Consider the following 27,727-nt stretch of genomic DNA (forward strand, 5'->3'; position numbering starts at 1 on the left):
ATCCATGCCCGAGGCATGATTCGAACCTGCGTCCGTAGCGGTCGCGCAGTTCCAGACTGTAGCGCCTAGAACAGCTCGGCCACCCCAGCCGTAGGAAGGAAAGGGAAAGGGTGGGAAGGAAAGGGAAACAGTGGGTTGGAAACTTCCGGCAGCACACGGAACTTGGAAAATGCAATGGCGAAAGTTGATAATTTGTGCCAGACTGGGACTCGAACCCAGATTAACCGCTTCTCATGAGCGGTTGCCTTAACCGCTTTGGCCATCCGGACAAAGTCCCTCACTGACCAAAAGTTCCAACTTATCGCTTGTTGCAATGCAGTGTCCCTTCCCCATTAAACCCTTACTCGGATATCTACACACACAAAAAAAAGTTTTGCATGACTTCAGTTTCAATAGTTCCGGAACCTGTGGAGAAAATTGGAATAGAGATCAACATAAACATCATTTCCACCCTTGCAAGTTGTACCATCAGCGAGACCTTCAGAAGTGGTGGTCCACATTGCTGTACACACCGGTACCTCTAATACCCAGTAGTACGTCCTCTTGCATTGATGCATGCCTGTATTAGTCGTGGCATATTATCCACAAGTTCATCAAGTTACTGTTGGTCCAGATTGTCCCATTCCTCAACGGCGATTCGGTGTTTGGGTGGGTTTAGTGACACCTCCGAACAGTCAAAGGGACTGTGTCGTTGATAGAATATCCACAGTCAACGTCTATCTCCAGGAGTTCTGAGAACCAGGATGATGCAAAACTTTTTTTGGTGTGTGTATATACGTTTCTGTGACAGCGTGACGGTTGCATATTTGCCTCAGTGCAGATGCATTAATATCGACCAAACTCGTATGAGAATCAACAGTTTGTGAGTAGGGGTTAATGGACAAGGGGTGGTGCATTGCATCGAGTTATACATTGGAAATTTCGGTCGATCAGGGACTGAATTCGGCTGGCTGAAGCAGTTAAGGCAACTGCTCATGAGAAGCAGTACATCTGGGTTTGTGTCCTAGTCCAGTAAAAATTTTCAACTTTCGCCACTGAATTCCCGCAGTAACCCGCGTAGCTTGAAATCACCAGTTTTCCACCCACTCTTTCTTTCCCATTCGTCCGTTTCATATACAATGTGTAAAACAGCCACATCATCACGAGTGGGTCCCACAAAACAAGTACTGCTCATACCTATACACAAATGTAGTATGGTTTTCGTGTAAGTTATCTCTAACAAACATAACAAATACTTACAAAGGTAAGTAAACTACACATGTATATTAAGGAAGAATATGCTGGAACTGCTTCCCTCATCAAGCATTTCTGACAGATGTTAGGAAATTCCACTTTACATTCTGCCATTCCTTTCGGGAAATAGCAGTAATTTCTTGGTGAGTGCTAGTTTTAAGCACATCTAATGTGTGTAGAGTAGATTTGTAGACTTCCTCTTTTAATGACCCCTCCCCGAGAGATGAAAATAGCAGGAGCTTAAATTGGGTAAATGGGATGATTTGGGGGAGGAGACCAAACTGCGAGGTCATCGGTCTCATTGGATTAGGGAACTCGGTAAATTGGGTAAATAAGGAGGCTATTTGTTACTAACGATAACTCTCTTGAAACACGCCATTAATTTCCCATAATGAAAGACGGAATATGCGCCATCGCAGAGTCCTGCTCGAAAGTCAAGAAAGCACATTCTCTGTGAGTTAATTAGTCAGAATAAGACAGCAAAATGTTTTCCACGTATCTCCACGCTTAATTGGATTTTTGAAAAAAAAAAAAAAAAAAAAAAAAAAAGAAAGCCTATCTTTTACCGCTAATAGCGCACTACATTCGTACTTTTTGATCATACAGGAGTGCCTTGTGTATTACGTTAGGCTTTCCTGAATTCTAAAAACTGTTACGTCGTGAATTTACGTATCTACTTAGGTGGAACCATTATTTGACTGAAAAAGTTAGGTGATGGTTAATTGCTCCTTCATGTATCCCTTTCAAATCCCATTCACAAACCATAACCTTTTTGTAGGATTACCAGGTTTAAGTTCTTGCACTGCAGTTATTTTACAGGGCTGCAACTTCATTAACTTTGTAGCCGTTTGAACAGAGCCATACGAAATTCCCACTAGGTGACAAAATCATCAAACTGATTTTCTAGGCCTTTCCAGAGAATGCCCGTTGTTATTCGAAGTTTCTCCTGTGAATACTGTCTGTTTCCTGTCAAGAACTGCATTTATCAGAATTTATCAAATTTATTTACCAATCAACGAATTGTACTTCAGTTAGGAATTTGAACATCATGAAATTTCTCTTGAAATAATCTGCTTACTGCATGTGCTGATTCCATATGCAAGCCATGAATCATACGTGAATACTCACATTTCACCATTTCATCTGAAACACTTTCACTCACTACACTGTATTGCGGGGCCTAATAAACACTTGCTACCAGCACAAGATTTCTACACAAAAGACCTCGCAGTTGTGGGGAAGCACTGCATCCGTCTGGCTGCTGGTGGGGGCAAAATGTCCGCCAACAGGCGATTGTCTTCGGGGCTGATTACCTTGCATATGCTTGCAACTGAACATTACTTTTATGACTGCAATATATTTTTATACAGGGTAAAGTCATAAGCGTGCTCTGGGTATGGGGCAGATTTATGCACCTATGGGCGCTTGTTTACATATATCATTCAGTGGAACACAATAACGAGTAAACAAAACATACTACCAAGCTTTTCAGAATTTGTTTTGTTGACAGTAAACGAAATTACAATTTTACTCCAATTGGCATGGCGGAACACAACAATTTTACAGACAGTAAACAATTTTTTGTCGAACTTCCGCCTGTTAGCATAATGTGGCCTACTTAATTTCAGTGTTAATTAAAGGCCTGTTCATCGCCACTGTCCGAGTTGCGACTCATGCACACAAAAAACGTGGTTTCCTGTGGCACAATCGCCAGCAGCCCACCTTTTACATCTATGGCATTGGACTCATTCTTGGTTTGGTTTTGATTTATTGTATCGTTTCAAGCAGTAAATAGGAAGGAAATTTTCTTTCTCTTTATCAAACTGCTGCAGCTTCTAAGGACAAGGAAGAAGAACAGAATGGGACATTCACTGAGACGGGAATGCTTGCTAAAAGACACTTTGGAAAGACTAGTTTGTGGGAGGATATTCAGAGGAAGGGTGACACACAAGAGGACAGACGACATAAAGGGAAACAGCAATTACGTGGACCTGAAGAGGATGGCAGAAGACAGCAAAGCACGGAGAGTTACCATGTGTAAACCTGCCTTTAGGCGGAACACTAATGACGAAGTTGTTCTTGATTTTGGCAGTTTCTGATCCTTATCAGTCCTTGCTCTCATAACATTAATTCATCCAGCTTGAGATTTATTAGGTTCAAATAGCTTTTTTAGCAATTTGAACCATTTATTCTCATGTGCCTTCGTTGCTTTAGGTGTTTTCCAACTACTGTTGTCTTAAGTCACCATAACTGGGATATCGGAAGCGATGGCAATGTAAAACAGTGTGTAAATGTGCTCCATCGCAATGTTTGAATTACGTGGTTTCGAAACTACAGTAATAACTTTCAGGCTTTAAAATTGTATAAATTTACTTTGTAAAATAGAATAATTTCCTATAAACAAAAATATGTTTATTTTCAGTTCCAAAAGTTATGCTCTCTAGGAACTTTGATATTTGAGTAACAAGACTTACCCAACTTGCACAAAAACACAACCCTGTCCTTCGGGCTAAGACGTTCACTCAACTGATTCCATGAAGTTTGTGAGAGCTCTTAGTAGAGGACAGTACTAATTTTACACTGCTGAGACTCAGCACAATCAAGAGCTCTTTTCAGAGTGTATCTTTTGTATCGCAAGACGACTACTTTTATGATATTGTGTAAATCGAATGAAGGTCTTTGCTTGTTTCATCATAAAGTATGAATGGCTACGTGAAAAGGAAAAAGTCGATATAACGTTTATTGATATTTTGTCAAGATAATTATGCAATTAATATAAAAACATTTCAACTTATCTCACACGTATATCATCATCATCATCATCAATATCAATATAATCCCCTTGAGCTGAATATGGAGGAAAAATTATGTGGTGTGTGTTCCAGAAAAGTTTGAGGTTGATACCAGGTTTTATCGATATTCTTTAAGCACTGCACAAATTGACAGTGCACCTTCTTTATGAGCCCACCTACTTAACGGTAAACTTAATCAGCAGTTGTGAAAAGTTTTTTTATGGGTTCCTCCATACATGTTTTAAGCTCCCACAAATTAAAAGTTTCTAAATATATGGAAAAATAACATTTGATCACCTATATAGGTACATTTTGGGTCACACATTCTTAAACTTTGCACCATGTTGAAGTTATTACAGAAATACACTACTACATATAAATAGATAGCTAATCACTTGTTTAAAGCTATGCGCTGGAGATTTGTTTCTCTGCAATGTGAGTTGTTGTCCTCTGCACTTTTGAAGTACAGACTATGCAATTGGCACGCTGCTAACCAAATGCAGAAATTCAGGTTCGAAGTTGGAATCACGATCCGATGCAGAATTTAAATCGTTAAAATAGTTCAGCTGAAGAGCAGAAGAGTGTCATCTCTGAATGTTAAGACACAATGAGTGTGCAATAAAATAAACATATTTCTTGAAATTTGTCTGCTAGCTTCTCAGTCGTCAACAATCTCCGCCAAAGAGCCGCATTTATACTTTTTCTGCTTGACACTAACACCCGCAGCTAGTGAATTTCAACCAAAATTACAGTTCACTTAGTTAATTTCATGTTTTATGGATAATTTGCATGATATATCGTAATGGTATGGAACGAATAATTTTATATTTATATCGCACATTAATTTGTAAACATGGATACACGCTGAATTTTTTAAAAAAATATACAGATGTTAGTTAACTCTTGCCTACCACCTTTTACACATTACGATAACAGAAATTCTTCTACGGAACAGAAGGAGTTGTCGAGGAGAAACTTTTTCAGTTAGTTTTCAAATTTTACTTTGCTCTGTATCAAACGTTTTGTATCACTGGTTAAGTTTCCAAAAATTTTAGTTGCAGCGTTGTGTACCCCTTTTTGTGCTAAAGACAGCTTAGTGTGAAGTAATAAATTTAATTTTCCCTTCTGGTGTCTGCAAGATGATCGTGTTCGTGCACCAATTCTTATAGCATGTTTTTAAGCAACGAAGACTTAGTTTCTTAATGATGATTGCACTAGAACATTATTCCATATGACAGTATTGATGAAAACATGCAAAATGTATCTACTAACCGATTTCTCTCTTCCCAAGATTTGCAGTCATTCAAAGTGCATCTGTGGCTGAACCAAGTTGTTTTAAGTGTTCCAAAATGCGCTTTTTCCTAGTTTAAATTTGCATCAATATTAGCACCTAGGAATTTTGCAGTTTTACCCTATTTCTTCTTCATTATCACATGTTACTCTTGAGACTGATGTAGTACCCCCAGATGTGCAGAAGTGAATATGTTGTGTCTTTTAAAATTGAGGTCGAGACCATTCGCAAAAACAGGTCGATGATACTTTTAAGAACATTGTTCGCCATTTATTCCCTTTCTGTAGGGATGCTTGGAATAAACTATGCTGTATTTATATTTTGTGGATTGCGTGAGAATGAGACTCGCACACTATTATGATACAGCTACACACAAAGTGTTTGATCTCTTTATTTCCACACACAGACTCATACTGCAAAATTGAGCACAGAATGCATATAAGAGAGCAAAAGTAATAACTAGTTTACACACTGTGGTGTTATACAAAATGATTCACACTTCTCAAGTCTCAAACATTTGCACTTCGTAAGATACCATAAATTACAATAATACTCACTCCACTTTGACATTAGCAAACATTCTGACTGCTCGGAACATCTGGTAGTTTCTGTAGCAAAAAATGGTTCAAATGGCTCTGAGCACTATGGGACTTAACATCTTAGGTCATCAGTCCCCTAGAATTTAGAACTACTTAAACCTAACTAACCTAAGGACATCACACACATCCATGCCCGAGGCAGGATTCAAACCTGCGACCGTAGTTTTTGTAGCATACTACTTCTCTGAATAATGCCGTAAGGAAATATACTAAACAAGTTGAGTATTCATGTGTAATAATAATAATTAAAAAACGCTTTCGCAACTTTTGATAGAGGGAGACAAGGGAGAGAAGGTAATATAAGAACTTTGATGCTCGGTCTTTGGAAAGAGGTATGACAATGGACTCAAAAATGTGAACAAGGCAAGATAAATAATGTGAGTAAATAACGGGTAAAGAGGAAAAATGGGAACCACACAGGGATACAGCTGCAAACAATATAGAAGAAAGACAGAATGAAATGCTATGTTGCAAGGGTTGTGTAGACTACGATGATGGGGGGAAAGGGGGGGGGGGCACTACGAATTGCTATCTTCGCTAGCTGTGAAAACGTAACTCGTCCGTCATACGTTATGAAGTGGGGTAATTCACTGGTATATTTATGACCAAAAAATTTTCTTATGTTTACCGTTAGTGCGCACTTTAACTGGTTAGTAAATCTAGAAGTTTTAATGGGACACCATTTCGCTGAAGGCGCCGACAACAAAGTGCTCGGAAAAAGGCGTGTATTCAGTCCTTATCAGTAATCAGGACAAACTTTAGAATGTGGAAGCGACATCTGACAGGGAGAAGATATGGAAATAAAAGGAGAAATAGCCGAGGAATCCGAAAGAAGAGGAAAAGAAAGTCACTGGAAACAGCAAAATAGGTCGACCAAGAAAGAATAAGAGACTTTATTCAGCAGCAGGCAGTGAAAATTAGCGAATGAGAGGAGGAGGAGACAAGGGACGCTTAGAAATGAAATGAGAAGATTCAACGATGTAAGAGAATATCACTTTTCAAGGACAGAGATCACTTGAAGTTTTGACGGGAAGGATGTGAGAAATTAGTCCCTTTTTTTAGAACTTTTTGCCTTCGTCTTTTTCGGGACTGGCTTCCGAAATAACCTCAGGAGATACCTCAGTACCAGAAGCAGTGCTACCAACACACCGACGACAACGAGCACAATGAAGGCGATGACGTCGAGCAGCAGGTACTGGTACCAGGTGAGGTCCAGGGCCGCCGAGCGCAGGTGGGGGGCCCCTCTGTGCCTCAGCACGTACTCTACCCAGTAGGCGGCTTCCTCCTTCAGCGGCCTCGGGTTGTCTCGCAATACTCGAGAGCGTTGCTGTGCCGTTTCTCGGTAACTGGAAAGTAAGAATTATTGTGTGAGCTTAGTCAGCGCTAAGGCAGTAACAGGTAGGTTTCTCGTATTCAGAGCTGTGTATGAGTGTAGCAATTCTACTGGTTTCTATAGCCACATCGGCAAACTGCAATACAGCGTTGAGACACTGCACTGACTATCAAATTCCGATCATGGTTCCTCATCAGCTGTACAATATTTCAGAACAAATGAAAATTTCTGTCAGACTGGAACTCTAACCCAGATAACCCACTTGTCGTGAGTGGTCGCCTTAACCACTTTGGCTATCCGAGCGCGCTTCAAGGAGAGACCCAAATCTTTTTGTCCTGGTGTGTGTTCTCCATTGTGCTCAGGCTATATTACTGTGATTCCTGCACGAGAGAAAACAGGCCTCACTCTGTGCAGGAATCATGGCAATATACACTCAGATTACGAAATATATGAAGACAGTAACTGTTCTCAAAGAACAGTTCCCTCTTACGGGAATCGCCAAAGCGTGCGCGAGTAATGAGTGAATGGGCAAATGTCTATAAGGTACATTACATAGGTAGAATTGTAGACAGTTGGGAATGTGAGTCTCACGGGAAGCGTGCAAGGGATAAGTCCCTGCAGTCGCGCTATTCATCTGTGTCCTCGGTGGCTCAGATGGATAGAACGTCTGCCATGTAAGCAGGAGATCCTGGGTTCGAGTCCCGGTCGGGGCACACATGTTCAGCTGTCCACATCGAGGTATATGAACAACACCCGTCGGCAGCTGAGGATTTCAGTTAGTCATCATTTATTCAGATTACGAAAGTCATGTGATGGCCATATGCATATATACAGACAGCGGTAGTGTCCCTTACCCAAGGTAGAGGGGCGTTTGAAAAGTCAGTGCAAAAATAAAAACTACTTCCGCGTTTGGGGTAAACCTCTTAATTTTCGACATAGTCCCCTTTTAGACTTATACAGTTTGTCCAACGCTGTTCTAATTTGTTAACCCCTTCCGAATAAAAGGAATTGTCCAAGTCTGCAAAATAGCTATTAGTTGCTGCAATCACCTCCTCATTTGAATAAAATCTGTGTCCCGCCAGCCATTTCTTCAAATTGGGGAACAAATACAGTCCGAGGGAGCCAAGTCTGGAGAATAGGGTGGATGTGACTTTTTTGCGGTCTAATCGCCGGCGTTTTTCCTGCATCTCGGTTTTCAAATGGTCCAATCACGATGAATAATATGCACCTGTAATAGTTTTACCCTTTTCCAGATAGTCGATGAGGATTATGCTATGCGAATCCCAAAAGACAGTCGTCATAACCTTTCCGGCCGAAGGAATGGTCTTCGCCTTTTTTGGTGTAGATTCTCCCTTGGTAGCCCATTGTTTGTATTGTTCTTCGGTCTCAGGAGTATAGTAATGTATCCATGTTTCATCCACAGTGACGAAATGACGCTTAAAGTCCTGCGGATTCTTCCTGAACAGCTGCAAACCATCCTTGTAATACTTCACATGATTATGTTTTTGTTCAAGTGTGATCAGTCGCGGAACCCATCTTGTGGATAGCTTTCTCATGTCCAAATGTTTATGCAAAATATTATGAACCCATTCATTCGAAATGACCACAGCAATAGCATTGTCACACACCTCAATTCTTCTGTCATCTATCACCATATCATGGATTTTATCAACGATTTCTGGAGTCGTAACCTCGACAGGGCGTCCAGAACCTTCAGCATCACTTGTGCCCAAATGGCCACACCGAAAATTTTGGAACCACTTATAAACTGTTCTAATGGAAGGTGCAGAGTCGCCGTAATGTTTATCTAGCTTCTCTTTAGTCTCCTGAGGTGTTTTGCCTTTCATTAAGTAATATTTAATCACCACACGAAATTCTTTTTCGTTCATTTTGTGTCGGTCACTCGACTTCCTTCATTCACACGAATGCCAAACACAAAGAAATAGACAAATATGGCTGAAACTTGGTGTGCATTCATTCCGAAGGTGCTTCTAACTAAACATGACCTCGAGACGCGCCGGTGGTGCCATCTCTCGGACTTTGCACTGACTTTACAAACGCCTCTCGTATAAAAGGGTAGTGCATTGGCAGAGTTTAGGTGATTCATGCGAGAAGGTTTCCGATGTGATTATGGCCGCACGAAAGGATTAACAGACTTTGAACGTGGTTCTACAACGTCAAGAATCTGTCGAGAATACCAAATCTCATGCATTATCTCTCACCATGGAAGAACCCTGGAGATACTAAAAGGTATCAGATAGATTATATAGTGGTAAGACAGAGATTTAGGAACCAGGTTTTAAATTGTAAGACTTTTCCAGGGGCAGATGTGGACTCTGACCACAATCTATTGGTTATGACCTGTAGATTAAAACTGAAGGAACTGCAAAAAGGTGGGAATTTAAGGAGATGGGACCTGGATAAACTGAAAGAACCAGAGGTTGTACAGAGTTTTACGGAGAGCATAAGTGAAAAATTGACAGGAATGGGAGAAAGAAATACAGTAGAAGAAGAATGGGTAGCTTTGAGGGATGAAGTAGTATAGGCAGCAGAGGACCAAGTAGGTAAAAAGACGAGGGCTAGTAGAAATCCTTGGGTAACAGAAGAAATATTGAATTTAATTGATGAAAGGAGAAAATATAAAAATACACTAAATGAAGCAGGCAAAAAGGAATACAAACATCTCAAAAATGAGATCGGCAGGAAGTGCAAAATGGCTAATGAGGGATGGCTAGAGGACAAATGTAAGGATGTAGAGGCTTATCTCACTAGGGGTAAAATGGATACTGCCTACAGGAAAATTAAAGAGACCTTTGGAGAAAAGGGAGCCACTTCTATGAATATCAAGAGCTCAGATGGAAACCCAGTTCTAAGCAAAGAAGGGAAAGCAGAAAGGTGGAAGGAGTATATAGAGGGTCTATACAAGGGCGATGTACTTGAGGACAATATTATGGAAATGGAAGAGGATGTAGATGAAGGTGAAATGGTAGATACGATACTGCGTGAAGAGTTTGACAGAGCACTGAAAGACCTGGGTCGAAACAAGGCCCCCGGAGTAGACAACATTCCATTGGAACTACTGACGGCCTTGGGAGAGCCAGTCCTGACAAAACTCTACTATCTGGTGAGCAAGATGTATGAAACAGGCGAAATACCCTCAGACTTCAAGAAGAATATAATAATTCCAATCCCAAAGAAAGGAGGTGTTGACAGATGTGAAAATTACCGAACTATCAGTTTAATAAGCCACAGCTGCAAAATACTAACACAAACTCTTTACAGACTTTTGTGGCGGCGTTCGTAGCCACAAACAATTCGCTGTGGAAACGGCTTACGAAGTCACCGCCACACTTTTAATAGCGGGCCGACCGGTCCGCTGGAACAGTGAACAGAAAGATGAAAACCCGAACACTCTGATTAAATAAAAGTCGGTACTTATCTTTATTAACGAAGATACAGCAACACAGTAGTGAACTCCGTGTCTACAGAAATCTGTCTAGTTCGAGTCGGAGCGGCTAGGTCAGCGTCGGCTGACGACAAACAATAACTCTGCTGCGATGAACACACGACTGACTAGCAAGTACATAATTCGGTGGCGAGTATACAACTAAGCGGCGAATACAGAACTGTCCTAGCGCTCGCGACTCCAGCGCTTAAGAAGCCAGAAGCCAGCGGTGGCGCGCGCAGACTTGCGGCGATTTCCTGTCTCGCTGGCGCTGCTTATGCGGACGGCGTCCGGACTTTGATGCTGCCAACCTTTTGGCAGCGGGCTCGGGTGGCATTACTGGCTAGGATATAACACAGACGAATGGAGAAACTTGTAGAAGCCGACCTCGGGGAAGATTAATTTGGATTCCATAGAAATACTGGAACCCGTAAGGCAATACTGACCTTATGACTTATCTTAGAAGAAAGATTAAGGAAAGGCAAACCTACGTTTCTAGCATTTGTAGACTTAGAGAAAGCTTTTGACAATGTTGACTGGAATACTCTCTTTCAAATTCTAAAGGTGGCAGGGGTAAAATACAGGGAGCGAAAGGCTATTTACAATTTGTACAGAAACCAGATGGCAGTTATGAGACGAGGGACATGAAAGGCAAGCAGTGGTTAGGAAGGGAGTAAGACAGGGTTGTAGCCTCTCCCCGATGTTATCCAGTCTGCATATTGAGCAAGCAGTAAAGGAAACAAAAGAAGAATTCGGAGTAGGTTTTAAAATCCATGGAGAAGAAATAAAAACTTTGAGGTTTGCTGCTGACATTGTAATTCTGTCAGAGACAGCAAAGGACTTGGAAGAGCAGTTGAACGGAATGGGCAGTGTCTGGAAAGGAGGATATAAGATGAACATCAACAAAAGCAAAACGAATATAATGGAATGTAGTCGAATTAAGTCGGGTGATGCTGAGGGAATTAGATTAGGAAATGAGACACTTAAAGTAGTAAAGGAGTTTTGCTATTTGGGGAGCAAAATAACTGATGATGGTCGAAATAGAGAGTATATAAAATGTAGACTAGCAATGGCAAGGAAAGCGTTTCTGAAGAAGAGAGATTTGTTGACATCGAGTATAGATTTAACTGTCAGGAAGTCATTTCTGAAAGTATTTGTATGTAGTGTAGCCATGTATGGAAGTGAAACATGGACGATAAATAGTTTAGACAAGAAGAGAATAGAAGCTTTCGAAATGTGGTGCCACAGAAGAATGCTGAAGATTAGATGGGTAGATCACATAACTAATGAGTAAGTATTGAATAGGATTGGGGAGAAGAGAAGTTTGTGGCACAACTTGACCAGAAGAAGGGATCGGTTGCTAGGACATGTTCTGAGGCATCAAGGGATCACCATTTTAGTATTGGAGGGCAGCATGGACGGTAAAAATCGTAGAGGGAGACCAAGAGATGAATACAGTAAGCAGATTCAGAAGGATGTAGGTTGCAGTAGGTGCTGGGAGATGAAGAAGCTTGCACAGGATAGAGTAGCATGGAGAGCTGCATCAAACCAGTCTCAGGACTGAAGACCACAACAACAACGACATGGAGAACGCAGTGGCCGATGGTCTTCACTTAACGACCGAGAGCAGCGGCGTTTGCGTACAGTTGTTACTGCTAGCAGACAAACAACACTGCGTGAAACAACCGCAGAAATCGATGTGGAACGGACGATGACCGTATCAATTAGGACAGTGGGAAGTGGCAACAGGTAACAGAAGGAACAGGCCTAGCACTAAGTCTGACAGTTTTGTGGTGAATGACAAAAATAATTTTGACCTGTTGCTTCAGTTAGAAACTGATAAGCCTCAAGCAGAGGTAGGTGTAGACAGGACACAATAAACTTTCAATAGGAAATTGAAAAAGAATGTAGGAAAGTCATCGAAAAGGAAGAAAGTTTTGTTGTTAGGCAGTTCTCATGCCAGAGGTGTAGGCCAACTTCTGCAGGAGGAATTAGGACCAGAAAACTAGGTCACAAATTTTTTCAAACCAAGTACTAGTCTGGATCAGGTGACAGAGGATTTAGGTTCACTCTGTAAAGGATTTACCAGGGAAGACACCGTGTTATTGTGGGAGGGCCAGGGAACAGCTTCGACAGAGATCCTGGGTACAGTAAAGAGTGTGACCTGGTAAAGATTGTGTCGGCATCGAGACACACCAATGTTGAATTTGTATCTGTCCTGAGACGCAATGACCGGCCTCATTTGAACTCTTCTGTTGGGAGAGTTAATTTGGAGCTGGAACGGCTGCTTGGGTCGGGTGCAGGGGCTCATATTGGTGTGGTTCCTGTTGATTCTCTCAGTGGGTGGGACTATACCAGGGACGGCCTACATCTCAACAGGAAAGGGAAGGGGAAACTGGCTGGGGTAATAGCAGGAAATTTAAGGGGGGGAGGCACTGCCATGAATGGTAAAACACCAGTGGCTACAGGTGTTGGAGCAGCACCTTTTTTAGGGTAGGCAAGACAGAAAGATGTCAAGTTCTACGAGGGGTCAGGATTGAAACAAATCTTCAGTTTAGGAAAGAAATTAAACAGCACAATTCTAGCACATTGGATCACCAATCACAGCTGTCAGTTATAAATTTTCACCAATCACCAGAAATTTTATCTCCACCAAGTTGTATCTCAGTCCTAGGTAATTGCATTGATGAATTAAAGCTACCGAACCCAGTTGACATAATCTGCCTCTCTGAACACCATGTGACCACTGGTATAGGAACTAGGCCTAAGCACAATGAGAAACTCAGACAGGAGAGTACTGCAAATGTTAGAATAAGGAAGGGTTCTCATAAAAGTATAATTAAAAATAATATAAGTATATTTCATCAAAATATTGGGAGTTTAAAGAATAAAATAGATGAGCTTCTGGTTTGTTTAGAAGATTTAGAAGCTGAGGGTGAAATAGATATACTATGCCTGTCTGAGCATCACATTGTTACTGATATGGATAAGGTAAATGTAAGTGGATATAAGCTCTCTGCACATGTAATGAGAGAAAATGTGGAGAAAGGAGGAGTTGCCATATATGTCAAAAGTTATCATTGTGCAAAAAGTATAGAAACAAAAAAGTTTTGTGTAGAGAAACATATAGAAGCATGTGCCTGTGAGCTTAAATTAAATAAAGGCACATTTATAATTGTAACTGTATATAGGTCCCCATCAGGAAATTTTCATCTATTTCTGAAAAAATTTGGACTCCTTGTTGTGCTATCTGCCAGACAGGGGGAAGCAAATTATTATTTGTGGGGACTTCAATGTAGATTGTCTGAAAGAGGGTAATAGGAAAAATGACCTTGAAGTATTACTCGGTTCTTTCAATTTGACACCCATTATTGATTTTCCTACTCGGGTGGTAAAGGATAGCAGCTTACTGACAGATAACTTCTTTATAGACCAAGATAAGTTTAACCAGATATATGCTCAGCCTGTTGAGAATGGTCTTTCTGATCATCGTGCACAGCTAGTTACAATATATGACATAGATCCATTCAGCAATAATAAACAGTCCTCCAAAGTAGTACGTTCAGTCAACGATTTAAGAATTGCAAATTTCAGGGAAAGCCTACAGCAGTTAGACTGGGATGAGGTGTACCGTGAACCTGATGCCAATTTAAAATATAATTTATTTTATGACATTTTTGTAAATGCATTTGAAAACTGCTTCCCCAAGAAAATAGTTAAATATACTCGTAAGAAACCTTGTAACAAACTATGGCTTACTAAGGGTATAAAAATATCTTGTAACCGGAAAAGGGAAATGTATCTCACAGTAAGAAAGAGTAGTGACCCAGAAACTATCAAACATTTTAAAAACTACTGTGTTATATTAAGAAAAGTTATTAAAAAATCCAGAAGTATGTGTATCATGTCTGAAATCAGCAACTCTGATAATAAAATTAAAACAATTTGGAATATTATTAAAAGAGAAACAGGTCAACCAGGGGCACAGGAAGACAGTATTACCATCAAATCGAATGAAAACTTTACGAACAAAAAGTCAGAAGTTGAAAATATTTTTAATAATCATTTTCTAAATGTTGTGGATATAGTAGGATCCAGGTGTTCATTAGAAGATGCAAGGCTGTTAATGGAAGAGGCCATACCTACGCAATTTGATACAATTGAAATCTCATCCACTTCTCCCTCTGAAATTAGGAAAATAACAAACTTGCTTAAAAGCAAAAACTCACGTGGAATTGATGGCATTTCCGGCAAAATACTAAAAGCTTGTTCTCAACAGATAAGTAAGATTCTCAGCCACCTGTGTAATAGCTCTCTGGAACAGGGCATTTTCCCTGATAGACTGAAATATGCTATTGTTATACCTTTGCATAAAAAGCGGGATAGATCTGATGTCAACAATTACCGTCCAATCTCCCTTCTAACAGCTTTATCCAAAATTATTGAGAAAGTAATGTATTCAAGAGTAGCTTCACATATCTGTAAAAATGAAGTACTAACAAAATGTCAGTTTGGTTTCCAGAAAGGTTTTTCAACAGAAAATGCCATATATGCTTTCACTGATGAAATTTTGAATGATCTGAATAACCAAACACCACCCATTGGGATTTTTTGTGATCTCTCAAAGGCCTCTGATTGTGTAAATCATGAAATTCTGCTAGACAAGCTCAAATATTGTGGCATGAGTGGGACAGTGCACAAATGGTTCAATTCGTACCTAACTGGATGAGTGCAGAAAGTTGAAATAAGCAGTTCTCATAATATGCAAAGATCAGCACATTCCTCAAACTGGGGAACTATCATGAATGGGGTTCCACAAGGGTCAGTCTTGGGTCCTTTGTTGTTCTTAATATATAATAATGACTTGCCAGTCTATATTCATGAAGAGGCAAAGTTAGTTCTCTTTGCTGATGATACAAGTATAGTAATCACACCTGACAAACAAGAATTAACTGATGAAATTGTCAGTACTGTCTTTCAGAAAATTACTAAGTGGTTCCTTGTAAACGGACTCTCACTGAATGTTGATAAGACACAGTACATACAGTTCCGTACGGTGAATGGTATGATGCCATTAATAAATATAGACCTTAATCAGAAGCATATAGCTAAGGTAGAATATTCCAAATTTTTAGGTGTGTCCATTGATGAGAGATTAAATTGGAAGAAACACATTGATGATCTGCTGAAACGTTTGAGTTCAGCTACTTATGCAATAAGGGTCATTGCAAATTTTGGTGATAATCATCTTAGTAAATTAGCTTACTACGCCTATTTTCACTCAATGCTTTCATGTGGTATCATATTTTGGGGTAATTCATCACTGAGGAATAAAGTATTCATTGCACAAAAGTGTGTAATCGGAATAATAGCTGGAGTTCACCCAAGATCATCCTGCAGACATTTATTTAAGGATCTAGGGATATTCACAGTAGCTTCTCAGTATATATACTCTGTTATGAAATTTGTTATTAACAAGCAAACCCAATTCAAAAGTAATAGCAGTGTGCATAACTACAATACTAGGAGAAAGGATGATCTTCACTATTCAAGATTAAATCTAGCTTTGGCACAGAAAGGGGTGAATTATGCTGCCACTAAAGTCTTTGGTCACTTACCAAATAGTATCAAAGGTCTGGCAGATAACCAACAAGTATTTAAAAGAAATTAAAATAATTTCTGAATGACAACTCCTACCCATAGAGGAATTTTTAGATATAAATTAAGGGGAAAAAGAAACAAACAAAAAAATTATTTAAAAAAATAAAAATAAAATAAAAATAAAAAACAAAAAAAATAAAAAGTTGTTATATTAACTTAAGTATGTTGTTAAATTAACTTAATTATGTCATGTATTGGAAAATTTGACTTGTTCCACATCATTACGAAATATCGTATTCATGATCCATTGAACTAGTATTAATCTAATCTAATGTTAATGGGCTGTGGCACCAGATGACCGACGCGAGTGCCTTTGCTAACAGCACATCACCTGCAGCGCCTCTCCTGGCCTCGTGGACCACATTGACTGTACGCTAGACGACCAGGAGACGGTGGTGTAGTCGGATGAGTCCTGGTATCAGCTGAGAGAAGGGCTCGAGTGCGGCCGAGACCCCACGAAGCCATGGATCAAGGTCGTCAACAAGGCACTGTGCAAGCTCCATAATGGTGTGGGCTGTGTCTACATGGGATGGACTGGGTCTCTGGTACATTGTCTGCGAACAGCTGCGTTCGGCTACTTTAAGATTATTTGCTACCATTCACGGACTACATGTTCCCAAACAACGATGTAATTATTATGGATGACAATGCACTATGCAACAGCGCCACAGTTGTTCACCATTTGCTTGAACATTCTGAACAGTTCGAACGAATGATTTGGCCACCCAGAACACCCGACACGAATCCCATCGAAAATTTATAGGACATAGTCGAGAGACCAGTTCATGCACAAATTCCTGCAACGGCATCACTTTCGCAATTATGGATGTCTACAGAGGCAGCATGACTTCGTACTTCTGCAGGGGACGGACTTCCAACGGCTTGTTGAGCCCATGACACGTCGAGCTGCTTCACTACGCCACGCAAAAGGAGGTCCAACACGATACTGAGAGGTCTCCCCCGGCGTTTGTCCTCTCAGGGCAGTGCGAGCACAAGGGAGAGTAGACACCAGGACAAACGAAGGTTTAAGTCGCTGCTGGAAGCGTGGGCAGATAGCTCAGCGTGTTCGGTCAGAGACCTGGCGTGTCGCTGCAGTAAAAAAAACTGAGTGAAAAGATTAACAACGAACTTCAATGGATGTCATATGACAGTCGCTTCGACCAAATACAACGAACAAAACGCAAAAAACAAAAAGTGGTTAAGGCGACCGCTTGCGACATTCTGGAAATCTCGGTTCGAGTCACTGTCTGGCACCAATTTTCTTTTGTTCTGAAATATTTCACAGCTGATGAGGGTCCATACTTTTGGATTTGGAAGTACATTCTCCTATGGGTAAAGATAATCTGCTACGTCCTGGGGAGAATATTGCGACTGACAGCTTCGAACATAACCGTCCAACATCAATACACTAACGCTTAAAAGCTAAGCATTATAGGGAAGAAAATGATGTGACAAAATGAAAAGGCAAGAAATCACTGTAAACCGTTTTGTTCCTGACGGGCAGTAGAGCACTGATAAGGTTCATGAAGGACAGAAACATTCCCAGTCGAGATTTTCAACTCTTAATAAATGCTATATTCTGAACTAGTTATTAGTTTCAATGTTAGGTCACCGCAAAGAGAACGTTGCTGTTATGTTGAAGGTGTACCTAGCATCCGCACTGATCAGTAGCACAGAATACAGTCTTTATTCCAGTTCCACAGACCGAGTGGATGTTTCCGACTTTCACTGCCTGTAAATGACTCGGGAAATTTACTTCCAAACTAGAGTTTTGTTACCAGAATAGGAAGTAACTAGGAAATTACAATCCTTTGTTTCGGATTAGTAAGTGATTCAAGCTTACTATGAAAATCATTGCCTCGTGCCTACGTTGTGATAAATGAAAATTTATATCCCTTTGGAAATCGAAACTGGATAATTCTGGTTTTCACGAGCAATCGCCTTGTTTATTGCGGTTTCAGTCCGAAGAAGTCTACCCAGTGAAAATCTCTATCTCAGCATAAATATTGCAACGTAGGATTCATTTGAATCTGCTTATTATAGTAAGCCTTGGGTCACCCGCTACGTTTTTTGCCACCCACCCTACCACCACCACCACCACCACCACCACCACCACCACCACCACCACCACCACCACCCACAAGCGCACTTACTTCCATAAACAAACTAACGACGAGTCCTATTAATGGATCCTTTCTATACGTCAGTTTGTGCCGTAACTTTCTTTTCTCTCCAATTCGATTTAGCACATCATTACTTATTTTATTTACCAACCTAATTTTCAGCATTCTCCCATTGCACCATAGAACAAAGGCCTCTGTTCTCTTCTTGCCTGAGCTGTTGACCGTCCACAGCTCAGTCCTGTTCAAGCTCCAGGCAAGAACTTCCAGGGGAGACACTCTAACAATTAAACTTACATTTCATGTTAACAGGTTGTTCTATTTTTAAGAAATGTTATTCTTGCTATAGCCACTCTGCCTTTTATGTCCTCTCTACTTCAGCCATCGAGGGTTATCACTCCCGAGTAGGTATTTCATATCCTACTTTCGGTGTCTCATTTCCTAATCTAATTTTCTCATCATCGTACGGCTGAATTCGGCTACAATCCATTGTCTTTGTTTTGTTGATCTTCACCTTATAATCTCTTTTTCGAGAGACTAACAATTCCATTCAACGACTCTCCCTAGTCCTTTGCCGTCTCGGACAGACAACGTTCTCGTCGGATCTCATGGTTTCAACTACTTCTCCTTGAAGTATCATTCCCTTCGAAACTTCATTCTTGGTTTGTTCAATTGTGTGTGAAATCTGATGGGACTTAAGGGGAGCCGGAGGTCCCTATGCTGCCCATGTTAAAATCACTAAGTTTGAGGAACATTTATGAATAAACTACCAAATATAAAAATTTGAATTTTTTTACATATAGAGTGGTTTAGTATTGCAGTTATGACAGAGGGATTTTGGAGTATCTTTTCTAGTTTCCTTCCAATTATTTTTTTATTAATGACCCAAATTTTTTTACAAATAATTGCTTTATAATTAAACTGAAATGAAACTACTGAACATATTGCCATATGGCTGTGTTACAATGTAAGTTTGACCACTAGGAGTGCTGTATAAAAGTTTCATCTCTCTAGCTTGAGTGGATTTTGAGAAAATGTTCCTTATATTCGAAAAATTCTAGTTTACGGGAAATGGCTATCCAAGTTTCTCAATACATTCCTGCACTATAGGATAGATTATCAGGGTCTTCTTCTTCATCCTCCAAAAGCTTCCTCTTCTGTCTTCTTATCTGGCCCGTTGTTCCATCATACTTCATATGCCTTTCTCTTCTTTCTGCTCCTCTTATCCTTTCTCTGTCAATATTTCTTAGTGCTCGTACAGTGTTCACCCCAGCTGTAAATCCTAATGCCTTCAGAACTTCACACTTCACACTGTTCCCTTGGTTGTAGGTTGCTATTGCATCATAAATGCCAAAGTGCAGTGCTTTTATGCTTACAAACACCCTTTTAGGAATCACTTTCCAAATCAAATTGTTTACGCTCTCATTAGGATTCTGCGTATTTCCGCGTAGACATTTGTGTAACAATTCTGGCTGTGCTAAGTCATGAAAAATTAGTTTTATTGCATTTATCACAGCTGCTGGCAAACCATGTTTGTGATCATAGTCCTTTTTTTCATTGTATTTGCACCAGGAATCTTTTGGGCACAGGCTGTGTTGAGGGTATTCATTGGAAGAGGCAGTATGAAGGAACAATGCCCACACTGCTTTTCGCATGTCACTTACATTACTAGTATTTTGCCTTATAGCATACCCATAGTATCTCTGTAGACGTTCAATCACCTCATCAGTAAACCTGCCTCTCCCTTCTATTGTCTTTCCATCACTGACCTTACTTGAACCCAAAGTTTGTTTGAGCCTTCGAAGCCGAAGCACTAACATATTCACGAAATCTGTCACGTCCACCAGTCAGCTTCTTGCTAGAAGATGTCACAGGGCTATGGCCGGCCATGTGTTGCTTAGCAGAAGAACGCACTGTTTCAGTAATTGTAGTATCGCAACTTGGTATTAGTGTTAATTTTCTTTTCCATACGTTCTTCCTCTTCTTATATACATGGTTACTAACACGTTGCATCGTAACCAGAACAACGCTTTACACAAGAAGTATAATACTACCAACAACAGGCGCAACACTGAACTAATTCGAAACACTAAAAAGCAGAGAGACGATGTTACGCGCTCTTAGCGCTTCATTTGTCACAGAAAACAATGTAGCCAACCCTTGCACACTCGCTGTATGCGTAACAGGCCGAGAAAATCCCAAGCAGTTCGCCAGGATGTCACGAGAGGGTGTTGATGCATTCAGCGGCTGCCCATTTCCTCTGCAGGTTTGGGGGAAAATGGTTACAACTCCACTTCTAGGGCGAAAAGAACAATAATTCAAAGTTTACATTAAAGAAGAATGTTTCAATTAATTTTCGGTAGCAAAAAAAAAAAATAAAAAATCGTATTTTTTTTTATTTGACCACCTCCGGCTCCCCTTAACTGCTAAGGTCATCAGTTCCTAAGCTTACACACTACTTAAGCTACATTATCCTAAGGACAAACACACACATCCATGCCCAAGGGAGGACTCAAACCTCTGCCGGGACCAGCCGTACAGTCCATGACTGCAGCGCTTGAGACCGCTCGGCTAATCCCGTGTGGCTCATTCTTGGTTTCCTTTACTACTTGTGAATGATTGCGAATAGTATCGCTTATCTGGATTTGTAACATAATTTTTACTGTAGGGACTATGTAGTGGCAGAAAAAGAACACACAGCAATTGTGTTTTTTTTAGTTCCCTAAGGGCCAAGGGCTGTGTACATTATGGGACATCTTATTTACCATTGTCTTATAAAGTTCAGATATTACTGAAGAATGTTTTCTTTTAAGAACAAAAAATAGTTGGCATGCAGCAGAACACCTGGCGGTTTGCCGGCCGGAGTGGCAGAGCGGTTCTAGGCTCTACAGTCTGGAACCGCTCGACCGCTACGGTCGCAGGTTCGAATCCTGCTTCGGGCATGGATGTGTGTGATGTCCTTAGGTTAGTTAGGTTTAAGTAGTTCTAAGTTCTAGGGGACTGATGGCCACAAATGTTAAGTCCCATAGTGCTCAGAGCCATTTTTCAACCTGGCGTTTTGCAGAAAGACGTCGTTTATCAACCCAATAACGGGAAGTTTCTGTCACTACACTTCCAGCCAAATCTGTGAATATGAAACGTAGGAGAATTATATGGAACGCAATAGCTCTTATATTCAGAGTACCAAATAAGCCATCATAACTGCAACTGAATGGAAAACCACACTGAAGCGACAATAAAACTTAAAATGCAATGAAGCTTTTTTCCGACACTGAAGAAATCAGTTCCAAAATTGTTGCTCTATCGAGCTACAGGCGACAGGAATCTTCAACATATTAGGTTTTGACGCAAAAGAAACTTAATTTGCAAAACATTTCGCGTATTCGAAAGTCGAGTGTAATGTAAGAATGTGCGAATCATTAGACTCCATAGAAAATTGTTACGTGTCAAGGAAGTGTTTCACAATAAGAACAGATAACATCAGAAATATGTGTTGCTCATGCCTGAAATACACTGATGATCCAAAACTTTATGACCACCTGCTTAACAGCTTCTTTGTCCGTCTTCGTAACGAAATACAGCACTGATTCTGCGTATCAGGGATCCGATAGTCTGTTGCTAGGCTTGCGGAGGTATGTGGCATTATACATTCACCTCTGCTAAGAGGTGAATTGTGTTTTGACAGTCTTACTATTCGCGTCGGCTCATGAACTAACTGATTGAAATAATTTGCAGAGAATGCATTTAGCTCAATTTCGGATGATGTTTTATGCGTACCTCTGGATTTAAACATGTATTTTCGCCAACATGTCGAGGTAAATTAAAGTCTCCACCAACCATAATTGTATGAGTCGGATACGAGTTTGAAATTAAACTGAAGTTGTCTTTGAATCTCTCAGCAATTGTATCATCTGAGTTGGGACGTCGGTAAAAGCATCAAATTACTTTATTCAGGTTGCTAAGAATGACCTCTGCCCATACTAACTCACAGGAACTATCTACTTCATTTTCGCAACAAGATAAACTACTTCTAACAGCAACAAAAACGCCACTGGCAACTGTGTTTAGCCTATCCTTTCGGAACGTGGGTTCTTCGCAAAAATTTCAGCTGAACTTATCTGCGGCTTTAGCAGGCTTTCAGTGCTTATAACGATTTGAGCATTAGTTCTTGGAGCTTTGGTACTTTCCCAACATAACTACGACACTTTACAACGGTTACACCGATGGCTCCTATATCTACGTTCTTCCTGTGTTCGACCTGCACCCTTCGTGACTGAAGCCCTTTTTGTATTTCCCCGAGAAACTCTAGCCTAACAAGCTGGCCAGTCCACGCCACACAGCCTCTGCTACTCATATAGCCGCGCCCTGCATGTAGTGGACTCCTGATCTATTCACCGGAACCCGTAAGCCAACCACCCTATGGCGCAGACTACACAGTCGCAGAACCGTCTGAGCCTCTGATTCAGACCCTCCACTTGGCTCTGTACCAGAGGCCCGCAATCGGTCCTGTCGACCATGCTTTCATCTCGCAAGCAAGACTGGCACCCTTTACCACTTCTGTTAACCCCTCGAAACCAGAGAGAACCTCTTTCGATCCAACGCGACACACATCATTGGTTACCGACGTGAGCCACCACCTGCAGTTGGTTGCACCCTGTGCTCTTCAGCTCATCCCAAAGGACCCGCTCCACGTCTGTAATGACTCCACCCGGTATGCACACGGAGTGCACATTGGCTTTCTTCCCCTCCTTGACAGCCATGATCGTAAGGGACAGCATAACGCGCATAAAATTTCACTATCATTCCTGCTAATTTACTACTGCTTTGAACGCAAAAATATTTTAGCTATTTCGTTAATTAGCCAGAAAAATAACTAAAAACAAGCATAAATTTTATGGCTGGCTTTCTCGCCATTAGCGGTGCTAGTGCCCTTCCAACTGTCGGACAGTAACAATTGCCACAGCAGTGAGGATCGCGACTGTATATGTTACCCTTCGTGCACACATTGGTGACAGAGATGGCACCAAGAAATGGCTCTGAGCACTATGGGACTCAACTGCTGAGGTCATTAGTCCCCTAGAACTTAGAACTAGTTAAACCTAACTAACCTAAGGACATCACAAACATCCATGCCCGAGGCAGGATTCGAACCTGCGACCGTAGCGGTCTTGCGGTTCCAGACTGCAGCGCCTTTAACCGCGCGGCCACTTCGGCCGGCAGAGATGGCACCAACATTGGCCAATATTTATGGGACAGTGCCCACACAATGGAGCAACATTCAGTGGAATTCCCATAGACCCAACGTAAACTTGTCTTACGCAAAGACAGAGACTAGAGCATTTGCAGATGTGAGGGTGAATAATGTTCCTCCACTGTTCTTGAGACATTTAGAAAAACTGAACTTGGAAATAAATACGACGACGAACGAACGAACAATCTCGGTTCCAAACCCATTTAATCAATCCATATATTGGAACAACGCTTTGGCGCCGAAGTTGGATCCAGCCTTAGATTGTGTCTTTAGTCAAACTTCCATTGTCACTGATGTTTCTTCCTACAATTATCTAACACTACAGCCAGAGGCTCTCCCACCGATTTTAGGGAAATAGTAACACTGAAGGTTCAAATGGCTCTAAGCATTATGGGACTTAACATCTGAGGTCATCAGTCCCCTAGATTTAGAACTACTTACACCTAACTAACCTAAGGACATCACACACATCCATGCCCAAGGCAAGAATCGAACCTGCGATCGTAGCAGCAGCGCAGTTCCAGACTGAAGCGCCAAGAATTGCTCGGCCACAGCGGCTGGCCTTCATCACAAAGGAATGCGTTTGGTGGAGAACAGCGATTCTAGTGAGGATACAGGTCACACATGAAGAAATCCACTGACATAGGCGACAAATGGCAGATGCTTATTACCAGATGCATGGGAACGAAGCATCCGGGAAACGCCGAACCTTGTACGCTGTCCGCATTCTGCTGCCATGAACGTCTATGGAAAGCGATTGAGGGACAATGCATCCACGAGTAGGCGATAAGGTTAGACGTCCACGCGTCGTCATAGAACGTGGTGGTCAGAGGCTTGCCGGCTCTGTAAAGCAGGATAGGCGGCGATTTGTGGCAGATCTGACGATAGCGTTAAATGCTAGTGCATCCAGAAGCATTTCAGAGCACAATGTATAACTCATGTCGTCGAAACGGAAATTTACAACAGACGAATGTCGGAGAATTGCGGATGTACTGTCCAGTGACATTAATGTCACCACCTGACAAAAGCCTGAATAACGACCACCTCCTGCAGCGCAGTCCGCTGTGAGGCGTACAGAAAGAGAACCAGCGAGGTTCTTGAAGGTAGCGGCAGAGATGTGGAGTCATGACGACTCCAGTGTCACCAACAGCTACGCTAGGCTTTCGGTTGAGAATCTGTGGTACGTACAGCCCGGTGGCCCCAGAGATTGTTGACTAGGTTTAAATTCGATGACTTTGGTTCACAAGGGTGTACGCTAAACTCATCCTGGTGGCCTTCGAAAGACGCACATACACTGCGAACTGTGTTACACTTTGCATTGTACTGCTGGTAGATGCCGTTGTGCTGAGGAAAAACACACTGTATGTTCCTGAAGTATAGATGCGTACTTGTGTTGATCCGAGAACGACGACGTAACCCGGGGGACCCCGCGAAAACATTCCCCAGACCATAACGCTCCCTCCTCTGGCCTGGACTCTCCCCACGATTGTTGCAGGGTGTTCGCTTTCACACGTTTCACGCCGTACACGCCAACCGCCATCTTTCCGATGGCGCACAGAACGTGATTCATCTGTAAAGTCCACCTGTCGCCAGTCGGCGGACGTCCAGTTGTGGTAATGGCGTGCAAATTCCAGCCTTCGTCGCCGATGAACAGTAGTCACCAATGGTTCATGAACCAAGACTCCTGCTGTGTAGGCCCATACGCAGCAACATTCATTCACTGAACGGCCGTCGAGGAGACACTGTTGGTACTCCTTGGTTCATCTGGGTGGTCAGTTTCTCAACAGCTGCACACCTATTCGCCCGTACGCATCTTCGCAGCCATCGTTCAAACCTTTGGTGCACCACAGCTACGTCGGTGCTGGTTTTGGATAGCGGCATTTTGCCATTCACGATGCATCGTATACTTCGACCACGGCGGAACCCGAACAGTTTACAAACTTAGCTGTTTCGGAAATGCTCCCACCCTTGACCCGAAAGCTAATGATGCCCTTTTTGGACGTCAGATAAATCGCTCGGTATCCGTATTACGACTACGACTGCGTAGTTTTCCGCGTACCGGCATCGAATGTAGGCGGTGGTCACATTGATGTGACTTGACCGCGTATATGGACAGCAGGATTTACCAGTGTTTTTCGTACACCATCAGGTAGTTTAGAAACTCGTCCCTCGGAAAGAGGGAAGGGCTTTCTCTGGCTGGTTCTGTCCGTAAATCTCCGCTTTCAAGCCCTCGTGTGTAATATTTCCTGACACAGCCAATACATAAGTAGCCTCAGCACTTTCATTATTTACTAACAATACGAAATGTTAATTCTTCAATATACTAAAGCTACTATCACATCATCAACAGTCAGACCAGTATTTCATTTAGAATCGTGATTTCAAGAAGGCAAGATGTCTAAGTACGACGACAACATAGGAAAAAATGGGTATGTGAATCGTTGAGAAAACTGAATGGCATACTCCCTGTTAGTTTTGCTCTTTACGTCCGATGTCTCGTGCCTATTAGCAAAAATTATCGAACTTGTCAAGGGACAGAATAGAGCAAGAAAAATATGCCAATTAGAGACGAAATTGCACTTGAAAAAATTAGAAATAAATGAAATTTCTGACAATAGAAAGGTCATGTGAGTGGTATTTATTGTTGTACAAGGATGTGGTGAAAAGTAATTCCTCCTAATTTTTTATGCGAAAACTCTTACAGCTTGTTAAATAAAACGGACGTTATTAACATTGCATATCTTTATTTTTACATATTTATACAAATTTATTTCTCAACGTGGTTACCCTGGCGACGAACACGTTTCTCCTGACGAGAGAGAACTTTGTTGATATCGTCATTGTAGAATGGCGGTCTGCGCTGACGGAGCTACAACCGTGATTACTGTACTCACAGACATGGGCAGAAGCGACTGGAACAAGCTGTGGGAACCGAAGATCTGCTCAAGAAATGTTCGGTACAGGTTAATCCACCCATGTTTACCGAACTACAATGGTACTCTGAAATGTATGATATGAGACGTAACTTCGCTTTCAAATAGAACAAGAGCCAGTTTATGATGATGACCATCGTCGAAGTGAAATCCAACTACAGCTGCTACCAGAACAGCTCAATGGAATACACGTCATACCATCACCATACTGTGACTGTGGAAACAAACCGTCTACTACAGAAGCTCGATAAAATGCAACAAACTTCCTTCGGATGTTGATGTTCTTAACAACACTGAATATAAATAATAATTCTAGTTTGTTAAACTATGATGACTACTTGGTCATTTACTTACTTGAATGTTGTGTTAATGTCTATGACACTTCCGCTATAAATCATACAGCAAGTAAGGAAATCTAACACAGAGGACAATGAAATAAAATAAAGAAAAATCCAGCAACAACGAATGCAGTAGGGTGTTTACGTAGACAGAATTTAGATTCTGTGATCTGATATTGGACGGGCAAACTGGCATTTTCAGAATCGATATTTGAGTATTAACATGACCAATCAGAAGTTATATTGGCAAATCGGTTCACGCAAAATCGGATTTCGACGTTTATGTAAATACTGTGTGCGTCACTATGGATGATTCTTAATAGACTTGAAGCCATTAGGATGGACCTTCCAATCTTTTGTTGTGCCATACGCTGGGTGACAGCCCTCATCCCCACTGCTGAGATGATATGCATGTACGAGGAGGCGATGGTGTCGTTCAGGTGCCTAGTCCAGCAAACCACGTACAGACTGTGCACGAAGTAACTTGGCTCTTAACTGCACAGATGGGGTGCTATGGGAGGGGACAATAGTAGTGGTGGACGGTCTGCTCGCAGAGGCCATAGCATTGAGTGGAGATAAGAAGGTGCAGACTACGCATATGCAGAACTAAGCTGCAGCCAGAAAGACAGAAAACGTTTGTAGGCCTATTAAGAGTTTCTCTCAGTACGACCAGTAACTCAGTACTCCCTAACTAGAGAGCCGAATAAGGAAATCAGCACACAAACAACTCA

The 27,727-nt window shown here is 41.5% G+C and overlaps 1 protein-coding gene across 1 annotated transcript in view; it reads right to left on the bottom strand.

The window, feature by feature from the left end:
- Nucleotides 1–5,671: 5,671 nt before the first annotated feature.
- LOC124711578 (UDP-glycosyltransferase UGT5-like) overlaps nt 5,672–27,727 on the bottom strand; it is a 135,349-nt gene continuing 113,293 nt past the window's right edge. Inside the window, exon 6 of the mRNA XM_047241724.1 lies at nt 5,672–7,261. Coding sequence (XP_047097680.1) covers nt 6,961–7,261 — 301 coding nt within the window. The 3' untranslated portion in view covers nt 5,672–6,960. The remainder of the gene's footprint in view (nt 7,262–27,727) is intronic.

The sequence above is a fragment of the Schistocerca piceifrons genome, chromosome 8 (genome assembly GCF_021461385.2).
Source record: "Schistocerca piceifrons isolate TAMUIC-IGC-003096 chromosome 8, iqSchPice1.1, whole genome shotgun sequence".
In the NCBI taxonomy this organism is placed as follows: domain Eukaryota; kingdom Metazoa; phylum Arthropoda; class Insecta; order Orthoptera; family Acrididae; genus Schistocerca; species Schistocerca piceifrons.